This window comes from Mixophyes fleayi, chromosome 8, assembly GCF_038048845.1.
Source record: "Mixophyes fleayi isolate aMixFle1 chromosome 8, aMixFle1.hap1, whole genome shotgun sequence".
NCBI classification, from domain to species: domain Eukaryota; kingdom Metazoa; phylum Chordata; class Amphibia; order Anura; family Limnodynastidae; genus Mixophyes; species Mixophyes fleayi.
This window is the reverse complement of record NC_134409.1, coordinates 95,875,096-95,895,511: the sequence shown is the minus strand read 5'-3', so window position 1 is coordinate 95,895,511 and position 20,416 is coordinate 95,875,096. Positions and strand designations below refer to the sequence as shown.

At 40.0% G+C, this 20,416-nt stretch overlaps 1 protein-coding gene across 2 annotated transcripts in view; it reads left to right on the top strand.

Moving 5' to 3' along the window:
- The first annotated feature begins 62 nt into the window (after positions 1–62).
- LUC7L2 (LUC7 like 2, pre-mRNA splicing factor) overlaps positions 63–20,416 on the top strand; it is a 44,420-nt gene continuing 24,066 nt past the window's right edge. Inside the window, exons 1-5 of one of the 2 annotated variants that reach the window (XM_075182906.1) lie at positions 96–190; positions 4,195–4,265; positions 8,601–8,695; positions 11,037–11,135; positions 17,846–17,956. In XM_075182906.1, the coding sequence (XP_075039007.1) occupies positions 4,208–4,265; positions 8,601–8,695; positions 11,037–11,135; positions 17,846–17,956 (363 nt within the window). In that variant the 5' untranslated portion in view covers positions 96–190; positions 4,195–4,207. Of the gene's footprint in view, positions 191–4,194; positions 4,266–8,600; positions 8,696–11,036; positions 11,136–17,845; positions 17,957–20,416 lie in introns of both variants that reach the window. The other variant, XM_075182905.1, reaches the window with a different exon arrangement.

Here is a 20,416-nt window from a genome sequence, read left to right as displayed (position 1 = left end):
CGGGTCGGTCGTCTCTAGGCTTTTTATATTCAGACGAGGGCTCACCCAGTGTGTTAAACGGCAGGGAAAGGGATATTTGGAATAGCAAGTGGTTTTCGAGCGCAGTGATCTTTTCCTTCCCGCATCAAAATGTCGGCGCAGGCCCAAATGCGCGCCATGCTTGACCAGCTCATGGGGACCTCTAGGGACGGTAAGCCATTACATATGATTAATCATGATATACGTTAGCGTCACGTAGTCTGTGGCCTTTTCATTAATTTGGTGAGTTATCCTACTCTTATTATTTGCCTGGTCAGGGATAATTTGTGGGCGGGATGATTGACAGTGCGATTCTCCTTATACCAGTCATCCAGTCCCTGGATACAAGTAAACGTTAGCACAGTCCTAACTCTTTTTTTTGTTTTTTTTTACAGCAATAATGAAGGTGGGAAACCCAGTACAGCTATGTAACATCCAATCAAACCATTTGTATATGTCAAAAGTCTCTTCGCAGATATATATAAACACGGAAGGGCTGCCTCAATGACACTTGTGCACAATTCTTTAAACATTTTAGAAATGTCACTAAACCTAGTTTCCAATGCAATAATGAGATTGTTTTTCTTTTTAGTTGGGGAACAGGGATAAACTTAATGGTAAATTTTTCCTTATACAGTTATTCCCAAACAGGTGCTTGAGTGTGTTTTTCAGACTAGCATGTTTTACAATACTGTCAAACTAGTAGAGTAATTTTTTGTTCCAACATATAGCTACCGGTTTACAGTGTTTTACATTAGTATTTTTTGCCTGTTACATTTTAAAAACACTGTACTGTAATTATTGCGCTTGAGGGTCAGCTTGGTAAAACATCTGAATCATTGGCATTCTGATTTTAAAACTCAGATTGTATGATGGACCGCAGTCATTTTCTGGCACTACCAGTTTATAGTGTGTGCTGAATATTAAAAAAATAAAGTATGTTGCATGGAATTAAAGGCAAGTGGGAGAGAGTAGATATGGTGAAATGTGCTTTCTCATTTAATAAATACTGTATTTGCTGCGCTCCTTTTTCTTCAATTGTCTCCTAAGAAAAAAATGCAGGAAAGGAGAACTTAACATCAATTAACAAAGCCAGTACTTGACCATGGAAACTCAGTGTTACATCATTGAAAAAGGAAGGTGCTAAAGGATCATCATCTTTAAAATACCTGTATGCACGACGACGTGCTTCTCACACTTACAAACCCTCATGTCTCTGTTCCATCCATCTTAGCTGAAATTAATGAATATGGTTTGCTCTCGAACTTTAAAATCAACTCTGATTAAACTGAAGCCCTTGGCCTCAATCTCCCTTCTAATATTCAAATGCACTTATAAAACACCTTCAAATTTCATTGGCAGCCACATCACATTAAATACTTATGAGTTAATCTTACCAAAACCTATGATCAACTCTTTACTGCCAACTTCCCCCCACTAATAGCCGCCCTAAAGCAAGACCTCCAATCCTGGCCCTCGAAGTATATTTCTTGGATTGGGAGAGTGGCCTTAGTTAAGATGAATATTCTGCCAAGGATTCTTTCTCTTCCAGACCCTACCTGTACGTGTTCCTTCACTTCTCAAATATCTACAGTCAAGCATCTCACAATTTGTGTGGTCCGGCCGACGTCCATGAGTTCGCCTCAAAGTTCTTTTCCGCCATGCTCGCAACGGTGGTCTGGGGCTTCCTTGCCTCCATAAATACTACTTGGCGTTTCACCTCACTCAAGCGGTTCTCTCTTCCTCTCTCCCTCAGACCAGGCTTTGGGTTGACACGGAAGCGGACCTCCTTCAGATGTTATCCCCCAGTATCTTATTTTGGCTAGACCCCCAAGACCTTCCCCCTCTTCACACTCTCCCCCCCAACAGTTTGCTTCTCCTTAGAAATTTTGAAATATTGCACCCGCACTTTAAAACTTTTAGCTAATCCTAAGCGAATGTTACCACTTTGGCATAACCCCTCTTTCCCTCTGGGGATTAATTCAAAATCTTCTTCCCAATGGACAAAACAGAATATTTAGTTTTTTTCCGATATAGTTCCAATGGGATTTTTCCCGACCTTTGCTTAACTCTGCGAGCGCTTTCACCTTTCATCCTCTGTGTTTTATCAATATGTACAAATTTGATGCCTTTTCAGCACCTTAATAGACCCCCGTATTCCCCACAATCCCTCTCCCCTAGAAACCTTTTGTGAAAACAAAGCTTCATCTAAAGGCTTATTATCCACTTTCTATTCTCTATTAATGAATCACAATTTGCCTGACAAATAGCCTCATGAGCTCCGCTATGAGGAGGATATGGCTGAGACTTTGAATCCTGAGGAATGGACGGAGATTCGCGAGGCTGTTGCCAAATCCTCGATCTGTACTCGGATAAAAGAAAATTCTTACAAACTCTTATTTCGTTGGTATTTAGTTCCATTCAAACTGAAAACAATGTATCCGACAGCCTCTGACCTCTGCTGGCTTAATTGTAGCCATTGAGGATCCCTGTCCCCATTCCACTTGTCTTACTTTCTTCTGCATCGACTTCCACCTGACACTCACAGAATAATTTGGAAACTCCCCAGCCACATTCTGACCGCAGCCAGATGCTTAATAGCCAGGAAATGGAAACAACCAGAGAGTCCCTCTATTTCCGAACTTATTCAGAGTGTTTGGCATATATATATATATATATATATATATATATATATATATATATATATATATATATAACCTAGAGCACATGACTAGTGTAGTTAATGATCACCCTAATCAATTTTTCTCCACATGGCACAGTTGGCTGGATTACTTCACAGCTTCACACTCTATTTCCTAATAAATGATAATATAGAGATTTTAGTCATCTCTTGATCTGAGTCTCCCCTCGGTCTGTTCTCCCTCCCTTCTCTGTTTTTACCTCTACTAACATACCCTCCTTACCCCTCCCCCCTTCTTCTTCTCTCTGTTTTCATCTTCTGATCTTTCCTCTCCCTCAGCCTCTTCCCGTCTTCCCTTCATGGTACTTCTGATATCTCATAACAATTATACTTTTAATTCTCTCTCGCTCATATTTTATGGCTCACAACAACCAATCCCTCTGTATTTGTTCCAGATTCCATACTCTACCTGTTTTGCAAACTCTCAATGTTCACACTGTTATGAGTTCTATTGCAACATATGTTGTACTGTTCAATTTTGAAAAAAGTCAATAAAATTTATTTAAAAAAATATATATATCTGCCTGCACATATCTTTAAAAGGTATTAAGTGCAGTAAAGTTGTAGGAAATGAACTTGGTGCTAACATACACAAACATGGACTTCCTTGTTTGACTATCTCAATATCACCTAAAGAGATGTCCCAAGATGGATATATGCATTTTAATCTTTCTAATTCGTGAATGGCTGTACTTGAAACTAATTTCTTAATGCAAAGTTTCCAGTATAAGCCTTTTTGTGGAACTTTGTTCTGTTTAAGTAGATATTTATCAGTGAAAGTTGGTAACTTTTTGTGCTTTATTCATGGTTTGATTCTGGTTTGAAACCTGTGCTGTGTCTCCTGCCTTTCATTTTCTGTAATAAAATGGTTTAACAAGATTGTGAGGGTGTACACACTGTCAATCAATGCATGTAAATGGCCAGCTATGTAGTTTCACAAATGTGGGTTGTTGGCACAGTAAAGACTGAACTGTCTTCTGTTTTCGTTTTCTAGTCACATTTTTACCCATTTACTATTCTCAGGATGTATATCTTTTTTTTTTTTTTATTTTTTTATTTATTTTTTTCTCTTTAACAAGGAAAAGTGGTTAGTTTTGTAATCTGCTCTCTCATATTGATCATTAAATCTACTTACTGTAAAGTATTTTGGGCAATATCTTCAATTTAAAAAGTAATGTTTTTCATACTTTACACAATGAGTAATCATCACATCAAATTAGTATCTGAAAATGAACCATACATTAATTGATATATTTACTGTAATGTAGAAAATAATAATTAGAATATCTATCTACCATTCGTGAAACTACATGTCTGGAAATCTTTAAAATGTGATTGGGAGGGATTAACTCTAGCTTTTTATGTTTTTCATAAAGTTTGGATCAACATATACTTGATACTGTGTTAAAATGCTGGCAGAAGCAATGTATTTTATACAAACTGAACAATCTGGCCCCCTTGTTTTATTTATAAAGGTTCAATGTATCTATGCCTGCCTACTTCAATCCGCAAGGGAGTATCAGAAAGGCCCCGCATTCGCCGAGCCGTGAGTTATGACAAACTTTTCAGATGTGTTAATGAATGTGGACAAAACGCAGTTGTGTAATCTAAAGAAAAAGTTAAGTCTTGCAGCTGCTGGCCCAAACAGAGCTAAACTATCTATAGAAAATAACACAAGTCTACTTTCCTGACTTTCAGCAAATAAATTTGATCAAATATGGGTTACCAAGGAAAAGACCTCGATTGGATTTTTGGATTCTTCTGAGTATATTTTCTTAAAAAGTATTTAAAGCACTTTATATAGTAGCACTTAAAATTTGTAATCTCATTTGGCTGTATTCATTTTGTTTCAGATCATTTATGAGTTTAGCAAACACTTGCATAATTAATTTAACTTAAGGTCCTTTGTTGCCTGCAGTATAAAAGTATGTTAGTATTAAACAAATAGTGACATGATCCTAGTTAAAGATGTTCTTTTTAGTTTGGATATGTTATACCCTAACATTTGCCAGAAAAAATAATACAAATTAAAATTTATTGAAGTCATAGGTGACATGTTTAACGTAGTCGGCCTATTTTTTCACTTTAAGATGTAAGGGAGAAGCTGTATCTATACGCCTCCCTTTCCATATAAATGATGTAGCTAAAAGTAAGAAATATATTGATACAAGAAACAGCCAGAAAACAATGTAATTAAAAATAACTTTCCATGCAAATAAAATAACTATTATAATTTCAATTTGAAGCCCTCTGTGCTTGATATTTTTTAAATAAAAATGATCATTCACATGCTGTGCAATAGATTTATTTGCAAGAAGCAATCATCTGGTTATTAAATAAATTAAGTGCTGATTTTAAACACATTTGCATTTTTGTATATGAAGATAGAATGCACTTTTTATTTTTATACTAACTTTCCACTGCAGTTCTCAATGTTATTCATTTTAAATAATTTCTTCACATATTTAACATAGCCACATCCCACAACCTTTAGAGAAAAGAAAAGCATAGCATGGCAGTTTTGCTTGCTGTGACATCATTGACCAGGCCACTGTATATGAATTCGCAATTCTGTATGTAGTTTTTGTTGTATAGGTAACTGCAAGCCTGTCAACTTGGATTCTGTATGTTAAACTCTAGAGTAGTTAAAGTTGACAATCACCATTCCCTCTCAAGCAGATAATTAAATACAAATGCTTTCAGTAGATGGATAGAATAATTGGCATGTTGGGAATATTTACTCTAAATGCATATAAACCTCTTATTCTGGGTGTATTCTTTACATCTGTAAAGCACATGCTTTTATATGTCCAATAGTGGGTTTACTTGCTCTTCATAGTTTAACTTTTGTGAGTATCCTTTTAATGTATCTCATTAGGTATTAAACATTTCACTCTTATTAAACTCTTATGGGCTGATTCAATCATCATCAGAGAGTTGTCGCAGTAGCATGACATTGTGCCTTTCCACATAATACTTTGGAAATGCTCATTGCTCTTTTTCTGATTAAAAATGTTACCTTTTCATTACTGGAACTCTGGTAATGCACACATAAACATAGCCACAAAGTTACTGCCGCACCTTACGGCTAATTGAATTGGCCCATTAATGTCTATTGGACAATAGCTAGATGAAGTATAACAGTCTATTAAAGCAATTATAGCGGTTTTCTTTGAATCATGAACAACTGAAAGTACAGAAACTAGATAGCAGTGTAAACTATTTCCCTAGGTCTCATATTGAGACATCTCTTGCTTCATTTAAACTAGCCTGGCACAGACTACCTACCTATATTCATTGTTTATAGCGAAAAATAACAGCAGCACTGCCACAATGTAGTGATGCTTTTTTTTTCAACAATTACTGAATGTTGAAACTTTTGTGCAATATTTAATTTGCAAGCTGTGGTTTTAAATAAACATTCAACATTAGTTTGATAGCTGTCTTAAGAATTTTCTTTAAAAACAGAGCATAGTTTACCTACAAAAAATGTATTCATCGCAATCTCAACCTTGCTTTAGATATATGGGTATGGGGTCATTCTACCTGGAAACTGGAAAGCGAAAAAAGTAACTAATTTCTGCAGCTTATTAATATCGTACACTCTGACATGATTACCAAATGCTGTCTTCCTCAGTTACTGGGGTGCTGCCAAACCATTAAATGAGCAGATTGGCAGATTCAGTGTGGAGGAAAAATGGGTATTTTTTAAAATATTTTTATTTTCTACATAGTGCTCCAAATAACTGAAAAAACTCTTTATCTGGGAATTCCCAAGTATGCCTTATAATAGAGCCCATACCTGTAATTAGCTATAACAGGTTCCTGAATCATTTACTATTTTTGTTATCGGTAGCTTTATTTATATAAAACAGCTAACTTTACTAAACATCTGGACCACATATATTTTTCCATGTGCAGGGTTACACCGTCATTTGTGTAGCATGTGATCAGTTATAGGAAATAATCGCTTACCAGTAACATGCATTTTTTCTTTAACATAGCACTTTCTGTTTAGACAGACTTTGTCTCCAGTGGCTCTTACCACTACATCAGTGCTTCTAGTGGTTTGGAGCACAGGCATAGAGCTTAGGGAATTGCCTGCAGTAGTTTGTTCGATTGCTGCCCAACAAGTATTGTACATACAGGGCTGACAATTTACTGGTGCTGAAAACAAGAGGGCTCTTTTAACAAATACATTTTGATATTGTTAAGCTTTATTTTAAATACATTTAAAAAAAAAATCATTTCCAGCAAAGTCCCATTTTAAATCCTGTTGGAATTTGAGATCTTGGAGCAGCTTTGTAGTGAATAAAACGGCTAATAACTACTCTAGTATAATTGTTCTCTAGAAAGTTATTTTTATTCTACCAGCTGCTTTATTAGTATATTGGTTTTATGATTCTAGTGCTTTTTACTCGCACTTGGTATGGTTGATGTCTAAGCCAGTGTTCTAATGATTGGTAGAGAAATATTGATCCATTGTGTCACTTTAGTCAGGTAGAGCTTGACAACCATTCTCTCCTGTAAACGTTTAAAAAAAAAAAAGATCTACAGCGTTCCCTCTTTATAACTCCCCCTTATTCACCACCTGGTATGTTCTCTGCACAAATGTGCATTACAATGTACTAATACCATTATATTTCACCCTCTTTATAATGCACCCTTTCTGTAATGACTGTTTTTTGCCTTGTGTTTTAAGCTGGCATCCTAAAGAGGGAACACTGTATTTTGTAATGTAATAAGTTAGTCTGTAAACTTTAGTTTAGAGTGGTGAGTTTGGATGTTGCCCTTTTGCTTTTCAATTATCTACATCAAAGGACATAGAAAATCAAAATCATAGGAAAATCTGTCTGGGGCTTCAGCTGATCACATCATGAAAAGTTTTTGCAGTCCACAGAGCACGACATGGGTAATGTTGGTAAAATGTTGCACACTAACAGTATTCCTGGGTCTTGACTAGTGTAAGTACTTCTCAGGTTTGTATGAATAATATTACCGTGTATCCAGTTGCAACCCAACCCTGTTAGCAAGCGTTTGTCCCCATACATCAGTCAGAGATTATAGCAGGGTTGTTATCATGATTCTGTTTAAAAGCAAAAATAATTTTTAAAAGTGCATGGTTGCCTAAGCCTGTTGTGTCTCCTTAAGGTAATAGGGGGAAAAATCTCAGTCAATTGTGCATTGGTTTATAGTGCTTTGGAACCTTCTGAAACTACCCCCTAGTTTATAATTGAGTGATGGCTTCCATCCTGTCTCATACAGACAGCCTTGTTTTCACCATTTAGATTCTGTACAGCTAATTACAAAAAATCTAGAAGCATAAATGTATGCTCATATCTTTCACTATGACAAAGAGAAGTTTCTAGGTACCATAGTTGTTTAATTTGTTTATGCCACTAAAGCAGCATTATTTAGGTTTTCAGCTACTGCCCAATCAACTTGCTAAGGATGAATCCACCTATTGGTGGACGTTATGTGTATTCTGATATTTTATCAAAATACAGTTAAACCATGGTGATGAAAGTAACTGACATACTTTAGTGAAAACATCAAATGACAACTTAACTGTAAAGATTTGTACAAGTGGGAAAATAAGTGAGATAGTCGTAGTATAAATTGGTAACTGTAAATTGAACAATACAAAGTTAGAGTATCTGCAAACGGATTAAATGGACTTTCTGATTTTCATAGCGCATAGTAGAATGTATTATTGTATATTGAGAACCTGTCATTCAAATTTATTATGCCTCCAACAAACTGTCAGACTTTTTCTGTACTTGCCCAATATTGTTAGGCTAGACTAATAATATGGTCCAGTGCACAGTCAAAATTTAGTTTGGAATCTCTAATATGAGATATTCTGAATCTTTTTTTGCAGGCGACACAACCAGACAGCGGATCAAGTTCAGTGATGACAGAGTGTGCAAAAGCCACTTGCTTAATTGCTGTCCCAATGATATTCTCTCTGGAACGGTATGTAAATTTTCATTGTCCATTCATGGTGTAACCTATCCAATTCAGACATGGTAAACTTCTAGCACTGTTTTTTTAATATTTTATGTTTTTTTTATGTAAATGGCCCTCTGTTCCAATAGAGGGGTGTACAATTACCCTTGCAGACAGGCAGCATATTGCATAATAAATTCAGGCCACCAGTAAGAAGTGCAGCTCAAAAAGTAGATACATTTATGGCTAGCAAATCAAGTTGTAGACAGTACCATTATTAAAATCACTGCTTAATCAATGTAGACTGTGTGAATGCACTTTGCTTACTCTGACATTGAAGTCATTAAGTAGAGGAGAAATTTCCTTGGTCGAGAGTGCCATATGTTACCTCGTTGAGGGCTGCCAATTGCCCACGCTAGCTTTGCGATTTGTGGTTAAATGCTGTCAATTCTGAACTGTGTCCAAATATTGAAGTTTAATGATGTGCAATGAAGTTGCACCTCATTGTGAAATAATCTGTGGTTCCTATTTAGAGGGGTGCACTCCAGCAAGATTGAATTACTGGTAATAATTTTGAAATCCTAATTGGTGCCGTCACTTCCCTGTTTGATATGCATAGGCAAAGGTTCCGCTGGGTTGTCCAAAAGTGCACAACCCATTTATAATTAAGAGATTTTTAATTGTTATTACACAAAAATCCTGATACAGTGTGGCATTGAATATGAAATTGGAGCTTCATTGTGATGTACCTTGTCTCGAGGTAAATACCTACCCGGCCACTCCACTCTGCCACTGACTTCTGACTACCAGCTCCGAGGACAGTGGCAGGTGGGGAGTTTAACTGGGTGGTACACCTGTCAAACCATAACGCAGGTGTCCTAAGGCGAGCTCAGGGAGGACAGAAACATCCCGTGGAGCAGAAGGGCCCATTACCTCCTCCCATACTAGCCTCCAAGACTTCTGCCGTGCTGCCCTTAATCTTTGGAACACCTTACCCAGCCTCACTCGAATCTTCCCCCAACCTTCAGTCCTTCTAACTCAAAACTCACCTCCTCTCTACCTATTGTCCCATGTCTGTCTGCTGTCGGACTCCCTTGTATCTCATGTCTTTTGTTAGTACCCATAGCATTACTCTCAGTCATCTATGCTGCTTATGTGTATTACCTCATGTATTTGTTACTTGCTTCTGTTTCCGGTGCTACGGAATCTGGGCACCTTATAAATAAATAAATAATAATAATAGTGTCAGGTGTGACTCTGGCTGACATTTATAAAAACTATTCTGAAAAGTATGATCTAATATGGTGGTGTGTTGAAGCAGTCACAAATTGCTGCAGTTTTGTAGCTCCACAAACCTGTTGCATTCTTAAGTGTTGACCTCCTCTAATGACAACATGAAAGTGAAGTTGTAACACACTTTCAATATTGCACAAGAGATTTCGTTTTTGAGGTACTCCCTTTTGTTATTTTTGGAGCCACTCAACTGTTATGCTTCCAAAATGTTAATGGCCGACCATACTGTCTACTCAGGTACTAATTGAATGGATAGGATTGAAAATCCAGTAAGATGATGCTTCAAATAGGAGTTTTTATAGCAACATTTGCTGACCTGAACAAGGAAATGCTTTACGCCCATGTCAAATTTGACTTGATTTGTTAAACCACCAGATTTGTGGCAGAGCTGCAGGACTGTGTATGTTAACAGGCAGCTCTTTTGCTTTTGTAGGACTCATACTCTTAATGTGATCATGGGAATGACTTAGCATCTATCCAGTTATGAGCAAGGGCAATACATAACTACTCAGTATAGGCGTATTGAAATATGCATTTTTAAGAATACCTGCCTGCAAGCCATTAAACAGTGTGTTTTGCATTTGTTGTAAAAATGTGCAGTTCCTTCTGTATGTATATTTGACATTTCTAATTGGTGCATTAATGAAAGCTTAGAAGTACAATGTTAGAAGTTACAAGTTATCATTATTGGGGATAAAAAAAATGTGTGTATTTTATAAAATGCCAGAATCCTCATTGACTTTGGGTGATCACAGGAGATTTAACAGATGAACTCAAATCAAAAGTGATTTTGAAGCAATTACCTCCTTTAAAGACTTGGGTACTTTGTAAATTGGTAAATTTTTTGCATATTTGGCATAATGAATGGAAATGTAGTCGTTTATAAGCTAAACCTGTTAAATATAATAATTTAATAAACATAACATTTAGCTAATTCTTTTTTCATGTTATGTTTGAAAATTGCTAGTGCAGCTTGGATCACGTAATTTTAAAATTTACTTGATTAATTGACCCCCCCTTTTTTTTGTTAAGAAAGCATTTACTCTTTTTCCTACCTCTTTTCTATTCTGTACAGAGGATGGATCTGGGAGAATGCTTGAAAGTCCATGACTTGGCCTTGAGGGCAGATTATGAAATTGCATCGAAACAGCAAGATTTCTTCTTTGAGCTTGATGTAAGTTGTTTTTGCTCAAATTTTTACAAATGATTTAGGTTTTGATGGATATGAAATGTTAATCAATTTCTACAAAGAAGGTGTGTTGTCCCCCTCCCCCCTCCATTTATGTATTTATTTTAATATTAATAGGCTGCTGTTCAAAAATGGACCGTCTTGTGGGCTTTACTACTTACTGAATTTTGGTACTAACTGGTGCAGAACATGTACATAATATTTCTCTCTACCTGTTTTATGGGTTACTTTTACTTTGCATACTTCAATGTTTCTCTTGTCAAAATCACCCTTACAGAAGAACTCCACATACGTTTTTTTTTCTGTTACTGTTGTATAAATCCTCCACTCCCCAACTGACATAACCATGAGATTCCCATATTGAAGAGATTCCCATATTGAAGAGATTCCCATATTGAAGATCACTGCAGTTACTGATTATATTCAGCTCTCCAGTCATCTTTATGGATACATTGCACTCATCTCTGTATTAAGTTTAATTTCTTCATAGTATCGACTCTCAGAGAATTGACTGTTACAGCAAGAGAAATGGGAACTCTTTTGGTTATGTCATTTTGTGGAGGGGATAGATTAATAGGTGGAGATTCTGAAAGGAGGGGGGACTCCCTGGAGAAATGTCACATAATATAAGTGACTCTGAAGAAATATGTTGGTGTAAAGGGGCTTGGGCAGCGTAATACCAAAATGCTATACGCTAAGTACCATATCAACCGAACAGATACGAAAAAAAAATTGGCACTAATGATTATATAAAAATATATACTTTTTCATATAGTCAACATGCTCATTGTGGGTCTGCTGTTTTTTTCTTTGTTTTGTTTTTTAAAAGTATTAAATGATCTGTTTACTTATCTGCAGGTTAGCACTACAGTTTCACAAAAGTTAGCCTGCTTTAAAATTACTGCAGCTTCTTTGCCTTGCACATCCAGGGTGGTGTTGGGAATGTTTTTAAGATGGGTGCATTCAAACTTAAAAACAAAACAATTGTAGGTCTTTTAATTTTCTTTGGGTCTAACATTGATTTCTCTTTCATCCAGTCTGGGAGACACTGCTTACCATGGGTCGTGGAGGGGAGCATGGGAGTTGGCACCTAGCTAGTTAACTTTAGCACTGCTGACAGACCCCTCCCCTCTACAATCCCCCTGCCTCTTCCTCTTCAGTTTTTTCTAGGTGCCCAAGGAGTTGGGCTGTTTTTTTTCAGCAAGTTTCTTTCATTTATTTTTGATTATTTTTAATTTGATTTTAATTTTATTAACTTTTTTTTTTGTTTGTTTGTTTAAGCAATACTTAGGTTTGGATGGCAGAGCTGGGAGTGTGTTCTATCATAGAGAACACACTCCCAGAAAAATCGCAGCAATGACAGGGCTCTGTCGGAGAGAGCAGACGGCTCTCAATGGCAGAGCATAGGCTGTCTGATTGCAGTGTGACAAGCGGTCTCACGTACCGCTGTCACTCTCGGAGGCTCCCCCGATAACCGGCGCTGCCACTGCAGGCATAGAGCGCCGGTTATCGGAATACACTGCCGGCGGCCATGTTTTTTTCATTAGGTCCGCGGAGGAATAGAATGAAGGAGGAGAGGTCGGGGACTATACCAAGATCCCCCCTCAGAGAAAGGAGGGGGCATTGGGGTATTGAACGCTGCAGGAGACTTCCCTTTTTTTAGGTCTCCATTACTCTGCCGATACAAGTAGTTCTTTTTTCAAAAAAAAAAAAAAGAGAGTTACAAGAGTGCCGGAAGAGGGAGAACTAGACTACAGAGAGCTCCCCTGCTCTTCAGCGCAGTTGGAACACTCCAAGTCTTCTGGCGCCAGAGAAGCCCGGGAAAGAACTTATCTTGGAGGGAGCAGGCACCAGGACACTGCTGTTGGACTTCTCCCCTGTGTGACCCTTTTGGCTAAGTACCGCAGATTTGTTTAAGCATTTACAGCAAAACTGTATTGTGTGGTTTACAAAGGGGGGCTAGTAGGGGTTATATTGTGGTTCTCTTACTTGCCTAGATATCAATCTCTCTTATCTGGTGTGTTTGGTGTTCCTTTCCTTTGTGAAATGACAGATAAAGGAAAAGGTCCTATGGCTAAATATTTTACATGTTCTAGATGCAAGGTTAAATTGCCATGTGGGCAGAAGGACCTGTTGGCGCTCTACTCTGACTGCGAAGGGGGGGCCCCCTCTGCGCAAACCCAACACACTCCAGCCCTGCTGACGGAGGAGCCGGCCTGGGTGGCTTCTCTGATGCAGTCGGTTTCCTCTTTAGCACAGATTATCACTCAATCTACTCACTGACAAGTGTGGCAGCCCTTCCTACTGTGTCAAATAATGCTGTTACAGCTTTGGGGCTTCCTGCTGCCACAGTTTCTCCTGAAACGGCTATAGCAGGACCTTCCTCTTTAGTAACAGATCAGCCCCCTGGTCCGACAGAACTGGCATGGTCCTCGGCATTTATAAAGGATTTAGACAGGCTAAATCGGTTGCTTGAATCCCCAGATTTACCTCCTTCTAAAAGAAAGCGGCTTAGATCCGCTAATCCTCTACTGATCCTTTCGGATTCTGAGGGGTTTTCCCGAAGAGGAAGGCGACATAAACTTTGATCCTGACCAGGTTCAGCTGCTGGAACAGGAAGAAAACGCTAGATACCAAGGTATTGATGATTTGGTTTTAGCGGTGAGGCAGGCTTTGGACCTCCCAGAAATGGAGGATCCTAGTTCTATAGACAGAAATCTTTTTAAGAAAGCCAAAAGAAGGGTTATTCGGTTTCCTCCTTCTGTAGAACTCAGAGATATTGCTGAGGGAGCCTGGAAACAGCCTGTTAAAAGGTTCTCTATTCCATTGCAGGAAGAGAACGTGGCTCGATGGGAAGGGATCCCTAAAGTAGATACTCCAGTAGCAGAGGCCTTACAGGCAGCGTCATCTCAGGATCCTTGGATTCAGGGCATTATATCAAGGGGTACATGATAGACCTGCTGGGTCCGGTACCACATTGTTTCTTTGTAACCCCGCTACCCCGAGATCCACAAAGAAGACAGGCGATACAGGGTTGTGTCGCCTCTCTTCTTTCGCAAAGAGTTATTTGCAGGGTCCCAGACAACCAGAAAGGAAAGGGTTTTTATTCAAAAAAAATTCTGGTCAGGAAACCGGACGGGTCCTTTCGACCCATCTTAAACCTAAAGAACCTCAATGTGCACTTGCAAATGGACAAATTTCGGATGGAGTCCCTGAGGTCTGTAATAAACGTCTTAGAGAAATATCAGTTTATGGCTTCCATAGACATAAAGGACACATACCTCCACGTTCCCATTTGGAGCGGTCATCAGCCTCTTCTGAGATTCACAGTGGGGGCCTCCCACTATCGGTTTCGGGCTCTTCCCTTCGGCCTCTCCACGGCTCCAAGGGTCTTCACGAAGATCATGTCGGTAATGGCAGCGTGTCTTCACTTAAAGGGAGTTCAGGTTGTTCCCTACTTAGACGATCTGCTCATCAAATCCTCCTCAGAGATTTGCTTGCATCAGCACTTATCCCTCACCATAGCTTTCCTCGAGAGGCATGGGTGGCTGATAAACTTAAAGAAATTCCAGGTGGTTCCGTGCCAACGCATGGTCTTCCTAGGACTCATCATGGACACCAGTCAGCAGAAGGTGTTCCTGCCTGCGGAGAAGATCAGCTTGATTCAGAGTATAACATCTCAGGGCTTGTCCTCTCCCAGTCCCTCAATTCATTTGTGCATGCGTCTTCTAGGAAAGATGGTGGCCTCCTTCGAAATGATCCCCTTCGGTCGGGCTCATTCACAATGCTTCCAGTGGGATTTGTTGACAAAATGGTCAGGATCCCACCTACATTTGGATCGCTAGAAGATCTCGCTGTCTCAGGAGGCGAGAGAATCGCTTCAGTGGTGGCTGATTCAGGATCACATGTCGGTGGGCAGGTCCTTTGCTCCATGGTCATAGATCATAGCCACAACAGACGCCAGCCTAAAAGGTTGGGGGGCTGTAGTCCTGCATCTCCGGCTCCAGGGGTTTTGGTCAGTTCAGGAATCAGCCCTATCCATCAACACGTTGAAGTTGAAAGCAATTCTTTTGGCTCTTCGGGGGGCCCAGACTCTTCTTCAAGGCCATCCAGTCAGGGTTCAGTCCGACAATGCCACGGCTGGGGCATATGTCAACAGACAGGGAGGAACGAGGAGTGCAGCTGCAATGCGAGTAGCAGCTCAAATATTTCTTTGGGCGGAGCAGTATGTTCCAGCAATCTCGGCAGTGTTCATTCCAGGAATAAAAAATTGGGAGGCCGATTATCTCAGTCGCAATGCAATGATGCCAGGGGAGTGGTCCCTCCATCCGGAAGTATTTCATTTTCTAGTTCAGAGGTGGGGTCTTCCGGATATAGATCTCATGGCCTCCAGACACAACAAAAAGGTTGAAAGAAATGGATTATTAGAGCACTCCTAATCCAGTTTTAGTAATTGAGAATAGCGCTCACATTCCAGGGAAATACCTGGTTTAATAATGGTATGGTAGGAACTTATCAAATGATTCAATATTTAGATTTATGTTATGATAGGGCAAATGCCTTTATTAATATTGACAAATTAAAAACATATCTCTATCGAGATTAGAGAACCCTCTTAATGTAAAAGTGAAATAAAAGAGAGAAAAAACCTGTGAAAGCAAGTGCAAAAAGTGTATAAAAATATACCACGGACAGTGGAGCTAGGAAGATAGCAGGGATGTGTAATTATCCAATAAGAAAAAGCAAAAACAATCCTTAAGGGTATAGTTCCCATAAATAGTTTGCCAATGGATTAGAGATTAATCAGCATAACATTAATTTATAAGCTGTTTGGGGTACAAAGTCCCTGGGTTAGTATAATTGTTGGCTGATCAAAAGAGAGACCCCTGCTATGCCTGGGTATGGTCAGACGCTGATTGTATGTGTGTAAATATTGTCACTTATTATATATGTTGTTTATTCATAAATACTGTGAGCCCAGAGTATTTATGAATAAACAACATATATAATAAGTGACAATATTTACACGCATACATGCTTCCTCGAGTACTCAAACGAGTGAAGCAGGGCGGTCTGCCGGTAATTTTAATAGCACCCTCATGGCCGCGTTGAGTGTGGTATGCGGACATAATCTCCATGGCGGTAGGGCAAGAACATCGTCTTCCGTCGCGAGACGATCATCTTCTACAAGGTTCCTTTCGTCACCAGAACTTACCTCGGCTCAGTTTAACGGCATGGCTGTTGAAGCCAGGCTCTGGAGGGCTAGGGTTTTTTTCCCTTAGTGTAGTGAACACTGCTGCGAGCTCGAAAGTCGGTTTCAGCTCGTATCTATCATCGTATTTGGCGAGCCTATATCAGATGGTGTGAAAATAAGTCCTGTCACACGTCCTCTTTTCGTCTTCCTCGATTATTAGCTTTTCTTCAGGATGGGCTGGAAGCGGGTCTCCGTTTAGGTTCCTTAAGAGTTCAGGTATCAGCGCTTTCAGTTTTCTTTTACCTGAAGTTAGCGGATTTGCCAGACATTAAGACTTTTCTTCAGGGAGTCTTACATATTTAGCCTCCCTACGTTCCGCCTACAGCACCATGGGATCTTAACCTGGTACTTGATATGCTTAAAGGGCCTCCTTTTGAGCCATTACTTGCGGCAGATTTTAGGTGTCTGACCTGGAAAGTCGTCTTTCTTTTAGCAATTGCATCTGCTCGCAGGGTTTTAGAGTTGGGAGCTCTGTCTTGCCGGGAACCATATCTGTTTTTTCACGAGGACAAAGCGGTATTAAGAACTCTCCCTTCTTTTGTTCCAAAAGTTGTTTCGGCATTCCATTTGAACCAGGAAATCATGGTTCTGGTCTTTTCATCGACTTCTCATTCTAATCAGCAGTCTATGGAAAAGTTAGACGTGGTTAGGGCTCTCCGTATTTATGTTAAGAGAACTTCCCAGATTAGGCGTACAGATTCTCTGTTTGTACTTTTTGATTCTAATAAGAGTCTGGCCAGCCTCAAAACAGTCTATTGCAAGATGGATTACGGCAACCATTAAGCAGGCTTACATAAGGGCTAACCGTCCTATGCCAGAGAGACTTACGGCCCCTTCCAGATCGGTAGGGGCATCGTGGGCAGCGAGAAATGGGGCTTCTGCGGACCAGCTTTGCAGGGCAGCCACCTGGTCCTCTGTCCACACCTTTACCAAATTTTATCAGTTTAATGTATTTGCGTCCGCGTATGCAAATTTTGCTCGTAGTGCTCTACGAACGGGGCTTTCAGAGCGGTCCCACCCTTAGGGGGCTGCTTTAGAACGTCCCCATGGTAAGCAGTGTCCCCTAGACTGGATGAAAGAGAAAAGAGGATTTTTGTACTTACGTTAAATCCGTTTCTCTGATTCCGTCTGGGGGACACTGCGATCCCTCCCTTCTGCTTTTCCTCTGTGTGCTCTTGGTTGATTGGCCTTTTCTCCTTGGGGCTTTTTAATTAACTGAAGAGGAAGAGTCAGGGGGATTGTAGAGGGGAGGGGTCTGTCAGTAGTGCTAAAGTTAACTAGCTAGGTGCCAACTCCCGTGCTCCCCTCCACAACCCATGGTAAGCAGGGTCCCCCAGACGGAATCAGAGAAACGGATTTAACGTAAGTACAAAAATCCTCTTTTTTCTTTCATTGCTATCTCTAAAATGTCGTAATTTTAGAACTATTTCTTTACCCATAGGCAATGGACCACTTGCAGTCATTCATTGCAGACTGTGACAGGAGGACTGACATTGCGAAAAAAAGATTGGCTGATACTCAGGACGAGATAAGTGCAGAAGTGGCTGCCAAAGTAAGACCTTCAGACTTTATGAATACACAGTATAACAAACAAGCTACAATACAAAATATGTCTGACCATGTTCCTATTCAGTTAATAATCCAAACGCTAATCTTTCTCTTTCATCCATGTTCGGGGATACTGATACCTTGGGTGTATATAAAAGAAAAATGATGTCCGGCGCTCAGAAACAAACAATATATAAAAACCACTGTGTCAGCATATACTTAAAGGAGAATTTTGTGCACAATGTTGCTATATTGGAGTTAAGCTCATCTGCCAGTGTCAAGGCATTTCCTGTAGGTGACTCCTTAAGCTAGTGATACAAATTTATATTCAGGGTGTTCCATTTTAAACCTTTCCCTGAACCTCCATCTTTATAAAACCTGCAGCACCTGAAGGGTGTGGTCAACCTTGGGTTAATAGGCAGACCCAGGAGCTGTGGGTACTTAGGAGTTAACTTACTCAAGCAAAAGCTCCTTCCCTCTATCATTTCACACCAACTGATGCTCAATTTTAAATAAGCACCCTGGAGCGCTGGAAAGGGCATGCTAATGTAATGTTTTTTTATCTGTTTACATGAAATTTTTAATGCTTTTTTCATGACTCCTCAAACCATGTCTTTGTAGTCCTTGCTTTGTGCACAGTCATGTTGCCATAGAAAAGGGCCTTCCCCCACACTGTTGCCACAAAGTTGGAAGCATAGCATTGTCCAAAATGACTTGGTATGCTGAAGCTTTAAGATTGCCCCTCACTGGAGAGAATGGGCCTAGCCCAAACTCTGAAAAACAGCCCCATACCATTATCCCTCCTCCACCAAACTTCACAATTATCATGATTGAGTTAGGCAGGTAACGTTCTCCTGGCATCCACTAAACCCAGACTTTTCCGTCTGACTGCCAAACAGAGAAGCGCGATTAGTCCCTACACAGGATACGTTTCCACTGCTCCACGGTCCAGTGTTGGTGTGCTTTACACTACTTCATCCGATGCTTGGCATTGGTCTTGGTGATGTGAGGCATATATGCAGCTACTCGACCATGGAAACCCATTCCATTAAGCTCTGACTGCACAGTTTTTGTGCTTACATTAATGCAGGTGGAAATTCGGAACTCTTCAGCTATGGAATCGGCAGAGAGTTGGCGACTTTTACGCACCATGTGCCTTAACAATCGTTCACCCTGCTCTGATTTTACGTTGTCTTCTGCTTCATATTTTTCCTAAACACTTCCACTTTCTAATAATATCACTTACAGTTCACCATGGAATATTCAGCAGGGATGAAATTTCACGAACCATCTTATTGCAAAGGTGGCATCCTATCACTGTACCATGCTTGAAGTCACCTGAGCTCTTCAGAACAACCCATTTTGTATTACAAATGTTTGCAAATGGAAACTGCATGGCTAGGTGTTTGATTTTATATGTCTCTGGCAACGGTGTCTGATTGAAAAACCTTAATTTGATAATTTATACATGTGGCCAAATACTTTTCTCTTGCACATACAGTTGGGGGACACTGCTCACCGTGGGGTATAGAGTGCGCTGTGTGGAGTTGGGCACTAAAGACCTGTTTGGCCTGCTCCCTTCTCCTCTATACCCACTCTCACCAGAGATATCCGTTTTATTTTTTTTATTTTCACTGGAATAGGCACTTTTTTCTTTCACTTAGATTTTATTTTAATTTAATTACTTTTTTGCTCACTGCAGTGCTCATGCTGTGAACACTGCAGCAGGGAGGAAGAGCGCTTGCAGTGCTTAAAGACCCACTTTCCCCTCCAACTTTGGCTGAACACTAAAATAGGCTCCCGGGCAGAAGTGGTCACTCAGAAAGTGACTGAATTCTACAAAGTGTGTCTTGTATTTTTCTCTCCTTTTTGCGATGTCATCATGTCAGAAAGAAAGACTAGTTTCAAGTCCAAGGCTGCCGGTACCACTTTGGTATCATATTTTTCTTGTTCAAAGTGCCAAACAAAATTACCTTGTGGATTGTGAGACCCGGATGCCCTATGCACGACTTGCAAGGCTGAGGACCTGGGCCAGCGCTCATCTGGGGAGGCCTCCGGTGTGCCGGAGCCAGCCTTGGCCAGGGAACTGCCAATCTTTATTGTAGGTGTTGACAATTCTAACTCATGTCCTAGGGATGGCCATTGCACCTTCCTGCATGCAAAACCTTGAAAGATCTGTACAAGGTCTGGTCAGAGTTTCTTCATCCCTGGAAGAAATATTAGTCGTCTTCCTCAGGTAGGCAGCGCAAACGCCAGGTTCAATCCCAGGCCCAAGAGCTGCCAGAGTCGAACACTGACCCCTCTATTATGGAGGATGTTGAACTTGTTGAAGACTCTCAGACATTGAGGAGTTATCTGCCTGGGAGGATGATTCCCCCAACAGAAAAAGAGAGGAGGACCTCATTCTAGTGGTAAGACAGGTGCTAGACATTTCTGAGGAAGAACAGGTGACCTCTCAGGCATC